This window comes from Lachnellula hyalina (genome assembly GCF_007821495.1).
Source record: "Lachnellula hyalina strain CBS 185.66 chromosome Unknown contig00070, whole genome shotgun sequence".
Lineage (NCBI taxonomy): Eukaryota > Fungi > Ascomycota > Leotiomycetes > Helotiales > Lachnaceae > Lachnellula > Lachnellula hyalina.
The window spans coordinates 107,842-114,276 of record NW_022157184.1 but is presented as its reverse complement, the minus strand read 5'-3'; the positions used below and the strand labels follow the sequence as shown (position 1 = coordinate 114,276).

The 6,435-nt window shown below is 46.4% G+C and overlaps 1 protein-coding gene across 1 annotated transcript; it reads left to right on the top strand.

Annotated features, from left to right (window-relative positions):
• Positions 1-3,118: 3,118 nt before the first annotated feature.
• DHCR24_1 (Delta(24)-sterol reductase) lies at positions 3,119-5,065 on the top strand (the record flags this gene model as incomplete). Its single annotated transcript, XM_031150517.1, has 2 exons — positions 3,119-3,256; positions 3,320-5,065. 2 exons carry the CDS (start codon positions 3,119-3,121, stop codon positions 5,063-5,065), a joined length of 1,884 nt encoding a protein of 627 aa, XP_031005197.1.
• Positions 5,066-6,435: the final 1,370 nt, after the last annotated feature.

Genomic DNA, 6,435 nt, shown 5'->3' with positions numbered 1-6,435 from the left:
GGGGCAAAAAGTTAGCCAATCTTCAAAATGGGAGGCTTTTGGATGGGAATCTCGGGAAAGGGCTGTAAAAATTAAGCATTAAACGTACAGATGGAGTGGAGTGACACCATCGGAAGATCGTGCCTGTCCTGGAGAAGCCTTGTGGCTAAGGAGTTGACTCGCAACCTCAGTATTAGCCATACTTTTGCATGCTCGATGAAGTAATGTTTCCCCGTTTGAATCAGTAGCAGAAGGATCAGCACCCAGAGCAAGTAACGGCTCCAAAGCTACAGGTGCTTTCCAACGGTGGCCGACAGTGAGGAGGAGCGGGGTATTTCCCCCACTGTCGTTTGCTTCCAAATCAGCTCCAGCTGACAGAAGCATCTCCAGGATATGTCTCATATTTGAGACCTTTTTGGTATCTCCTATGTTTGCTTGGACAAGACTGTGAATCGCAGTCCTCCCATGTGGTTGGGAGTTCCAGAAAAACTTCTTCCGAAAAGATCTTGGATTTTTCACCTCTTCTGACGGTTCTTCTTGCTTTACCCTTGCTCCTTTCTCTAATAAAAGTTTAACACACTCAGGCTCCAGTGATTGCGCTGCAAGGGACAGCGCAGGCTCGGGCCCAGTACTGCTGTTCATGCTCGACGGTTTGACTGTTGAGGTTGCATTGGGAGAAATTTCCGACGTTTCCAAAAGTGTGGACATTAATGGAAAGTGACCGCCCGCCGCGGCTCGACAGAGGGCATTCTCAAGGTCCTCCTTCTTTGCATACGGAATCATCTGCAGAACACTTTCAACGTGCCCACTTTGACTGGCATACATGAGCGGGGTTTCCCCAACATGAGATGGTGCATTTCCACAGTGCCGACCAATGTCTTTGGTTTTTCCAGTTGTTGGTGATACGCCTGTGACGACAAATGTTAGCAAGCTTCTGCAGATGGAAGCGCCGTACTAAAGGAGTTTGACTTACCAGCAGCAAGAAGTAATTTCACGACTTGTGCATGATTTCTCGACGCGGCAACATGAAGAGGCTTCAAACCATCGTAGCCATCCACATCAGGCTTTGCTCCGGCTTCTAGTAACAAACGCACAACCTCGCTATGACAGCCTTTGGCAGCCCAAAATAGTGGAGTGTTCTCACTACTATCTGATGCATTAGCATCCGCGCCACTCAGTATCAAATGCTGTGCCCATGAGGACAGCCCAAAGCCTGCAGCAATGTGGAGCCGGCTTGAATTCTTTCTGGCAACTGCAAAGTTCGTTTCGCCAGCCATCAATTCAAGCCACGCTCTGAAATGTGAGCTGCGCGGATCACAGAAAGTCTCCAAGCTATTGAAGAATGACTTGTCCTCCACATCATAATTCTTTGCGTGGTATGGCCATTTCTTTGCAGCATATTCCGCGAATGCGTGTCGCAGAAAAGCGCTTTGGAAGTCGAACTTCGTCACCTGCTGGTGACGATTCCAGGGAGCACCTTCCCCGGATTTTAGATCATCTTCTTCTGGATACGCTTTGAAGGTATCCCTTTGAAGGCGGGCCAAGCAAGCAAGAGCGATGTTACGATGCGCTGCTGCAGGCCCAATCACGGGAAACTGAAGCGTGCCGGGTGTCGAGCGCTGAATTCGACTTCTATCAAGAAGGAACTCCGTGAAGGAGTGATGCAATATTTGAACCACCTCATCTTCCATGATATCTAACAAGGGCCCGCAAGCGCTTCGGACAATTTCTTTGCTATCTCTGTCGGTAGCTGCAATATGATAGTTTGTTTCAATGGCTTTTGCTATCTCAATCAGACGCATAGGTCGTGCCGAATGGGTGACTAGCTGCAAAATTAAAATTTGAATATTCTGGTCGACTTGTGTACATAGCGCATGGTCATTGAGAATTCGGTTATACATCTCTTCGAGACCAACGGGTAGTTTAGCAACAACTTCAAGTATTGTGTCTTCGCCATCTTCTTTTTCTTTGATTGCATTCGCAATCTGATCAAGCATCAGACGAGCGTAGAGGAAAAGACCGTCAGATCGCTTGCAGACGGTGTCCCCGATGATTTCTCGAGTTTTTGGACTGATGCCATCCCGAGAAAAGTCTGCTGTGCGTTGACGGACAAAAAGGGATATATCTCGTGTGACGAGTTCCTCTTCTAGACTGACATGGATGACTTGAGGATCCTTCAATAATCGCTGGAGATATTGTTTTGGTCTGCTCGTCATTAATATTTTGACCTTAGCAGGCCTAAAGGAGCCAAGAGTGTTCAAACGGGAGAGAAAGTCTTCATCGATGCTCATTTCATCCAGTGCATCAACCACACAGTAAGCCTTCTCCACCGAGCGCAAGCCTGCCAAGAGATAATTCCACAATTGACTTGTTGACAAGCTTTCCAGATCCTCCTCCTCCTTTACAAGCTCCCAGAGGGACACTTGCAAGAGTTCACTAAATGGGAGAAGCTGGGCGAGCCAATCTCGAAGTAGAGAGCTGGAGGAGCGATTTGTTTCGATAATCTGTCGGAAAAAGAAATACATGACTGGCACAGATTTATTTCGGGAAAGCGAATCGACCATCGAAGCGGCGACAACACTTTTACCAGCACCAGGGACAGCTTTGATCCAGATAGATCCATGGTTTGTGGATGAATCCCAAAGACTGAACTGGGGGGTTTCTCTGATCCATTCGCCGGTCTCCGGGGCTCTAGATGAGAGATGACGGTGGAACTCGCTCGAGAAGGCGGCATAATCTGTAGGGCTCAGCCATGCTTTTATCTTGGTAAGATCTGGCTGTTCCTCAGCAGCGATTTGTTTTGCAACGTCCAGAGAATCGACGAGCTCGAAATCGGAATCATCAGAGGGGAGATCTAAATCCATGCTTAATGAGCTGGTTCACACAACTCAGAGTAGTTTTAAAGAAATACAAAGAAAGCAGAGATCAGGATGGGACGATAAATCCCAAACTACACCCTATGGTGGTTGATTGATATTTGAGGTGGCGCAGACGCGTCTGCCTGATGTTCAGTACGTACAGTGAAGTGAGGTGAGTCCCACGGGACCAGCCTACTCGCTTACTGTATCTTCCGTAGCAACATTTCTCAGAGCTTCTATCAGAAACAATTGCCCTCTGTGGTAGCCACCTATCTATCTATATGCAGAGTTGTGGAAAGGAAATTGGGGATGGTGAGGGGGATGGAGAGGGATATGGGAAGGCATACCTACTTATGGAGAGGGATGGGGATGGGGATGCCGGCGCGGCGAGTGGATCCAGGGCCAGGACTTTTTTTTGCGTAGCGTGAAATACAATCACCAAAACACCGCTCCTTTACCCAACATCGATGAAGTTTTACCAGTCAGCAATTGCTGTCAGAAGGCAACGATATCCGTGCCTGGTCCTTAACCAGCGGAGAAGCGCGTCTACGAATCTACAATCTCCTATACCCTCACCAACGCGAGCACTCATACAAAATGGCTCGACGCGTCAAAGCACGACTTCGACGCCCTCGAGGCCATTCATAGCCTCTCTAAACGGGTCAATTGGACTTAAGACGCGATCTTTCTCAGCCACGTTACGCAACCGCAACTCAACAGACGTCCATAAGAAAGCCGTCGAGGCGATTTCCAGCACAGTGCGCCAATACTTTGCAAAAGGGGAGAAATTCCGAATATATCATGGTTCCACGAATAGCACAAGGCAGTCAACACTGAAACGGAATCTGGTGGATACAAGCAGCTTGTCAAATGTCTTGAAAGTAGACGTCGAGGCAAAGACATGTCTCGTGGAGCCGAACGTTCCAATGGACCGGCTAGTTGAAGCGACGTTAAAACATGGCCTTGTACCACCAGTCGTTATGGAATTCCCGGGGATAACCGTGGGAGGGGGGTATTCAGGGACATCAGGGGAAAGCAGTTCTTTTAAGCATGGGTTTTTCGACCGAACGATCAACAATGTGGAAATGGTACTTGCGAACGGTGAGGTGGTGACAACCTCGCCTACGGAGAAACCAGATCTATTTCACGGCGCAGCGGGAGCTGTAGGAACATTCGGGGTTACGACGCTGGTTGAGCTACGGCTTCAAAAAGCTGCAAAATATGTCGAGACAACATATCATCCAGTGTACTCCATGTCTGAGGCGATACAAAAGTTGCAAGAATTTACTGCAAATTCAGAGCTTGATTACGTTGATGGCATTATGTTTTCCAAAACAAATGGTGCGATAGTCACAGGTCGGCTGACGGATGAGAAGAAAGACGGGCTCTCTGTTCAGCGGTTCGGCGCAGCCCACGACCCCTGGTTTTACATGCATGTTCAAGATGCAATCAAAAAGAATTGTACTGGGCCGACTACGGAAGCAGTACCCTTAGCTGAGTATCTCTTTCGCTATGATAGGGGTGGCTTCTGGGTTGGAAATTCCGCATTCGAGTATCTCAGGTTCCCCTTCAACCGCTTCACCCGCTGGTTCCTGGACGACTTTCTACACACAAGAATGCTCTACTCAGCTCTTCATGCTAGTGGAGAGTCAAAGAAATATGTGGTTCAAGATCTAGCTCTCCCATATTCTACTGCGGAGCAATTCGTTGAATATACAGATGAAACCTTTGGCATTTATCCCTTGTGGCTTTGTCCCCTGAAGCAAAGTCCGTACCCCACCATGCACCCACATTACAACAAGACAGAAGCCGATGGCAAGACACTACAGCCTATGCTTAATATCGGACTCTGGGGCTTCGGGCCAAGTAATCATGAAGAGTTTGTAAGAAAGAATCGAGATCTGGAGCGGAAGCTGAAGGAGCTTGGCGGGATGAAGTGGCTTTATGCACATACATACTACACTGAAGAAGAATTCTGGGAGCAATTCGACCGGCCCTGGTATGAGAAGCTGCGAGTTAAGTACAACGCAACGTCCTTGCCGAGTGTGTACGAGAAAGTCAAGGTAGACGTTGAGGCCGAGAAGAAAGCCGAGAAGGAAAATGGATGGTTCTACCACACGAAATGGCCGTTCAATGGCTTCTATGGCATCAAGAAGGCCATCGAAAGTCGCACCTACCTTGCTGCTAGGAAATCTGTCTGGAAATCTTTTGGAAAAGAGGCGAATTGAGTGGTGCTGATACCATGGTGTTTTGAATAGAATAGAATGTACCAAAGCTGTTTTATATTTAGACGGGGAGATATAGACGATAGATTTAGAAATGTGTTTTATGTATACTAGATCATCTGGGCTCAAGATGACTGATACCTCTTTAATGCTCCACATTTCCTTACATACCTCTAATCATTCCCAAGCTTCTTGGTCTACGATTTTGCTATTATGTTATAGTAAATACCAGGCTTTGCCTTTTGAGTTTTAGCAATTTCATTTAGAGTCTTAGACACATCTATCTCGCTGCTCTATAGCTAGTAACTGCAAGTTGCAGCAACCGATAACAAATAGGTTTCATTCTGCTTCATACAGCCTAATAGTCCAATATTCCTTCCAGGGACCAGAAGCGGAAAATAAAAGTGTGAAAGAAACAATATGGATTCTTATATATAATTTCCGTGAGAACTGCAAGTTGGGTTTAAAGGAGAGTAGGAGTCGATTCCGACATTGGCGTAACTTTTAGTACCACTGGTTCACCTGGAACCCGGGAGACACAGCCTTAAGGGTAGTAAAAGTAGCAAATGAATCTCTTGCTTATTCATTCCTCTGCCAAAGAAGAGCCAGCTTTGCATCTAAAAGTATATGACTACCTTTGCCTGCAACTTCAAGAGTTTAAGCGAAAGTGTCGCCGACGAGAGACTGCTTTAGTAATTGTGCTTGAAGAGTATCTCACTGCTCGTCGCTTATGCGGTAAGCACTAATCAGCGTAGGAAACTTCACCTCCTTAAAACACCTAGGCTGTTAGCAAAATGGTGATAGAGAACATTAGTGGATACTTTGCTGACAAGATCTTTCACGGTCACTTAAAACCCCTAAAACCCGTTCATTTCTATATTCTCTTTCGCCTCTAACCTTCTCCAGAAATATAGGGAGGTTATATAAAGCAAAATAACAGACTACGTTTCTGTTTAGAGCAGCGTATTATCTGCTCTGCAGATAATACTGACCTGTCGCATATGTTCTCTGTATGCCATGAAGAATGAACCAAGTTGAGGACATGGAACATATATATAGATCATTAATTTAGAAACTAAGAGCTAGGAAAAAGTGCTGAAAAAGGAAAGGATAACTCCGATGAAATATATAGCAAGTATCTCCGACCCGCAAACTCACATGTAGTGAAATGCAATCCATTTATATACACCCAGATCAAGCCCACATATGCAATTTGACTACAAGCTCAAGCATACCTCTATGCGCACCAACATCTCTTTTCCTTCCACCAAGAAGACGTCAGGAGAAGCAATTATGCTGCCCATTAATACACCTCTACACACTTCATGTACTCCACATTTTCAACCTCTCCCCCTTCTCGTCCACTTTCATCG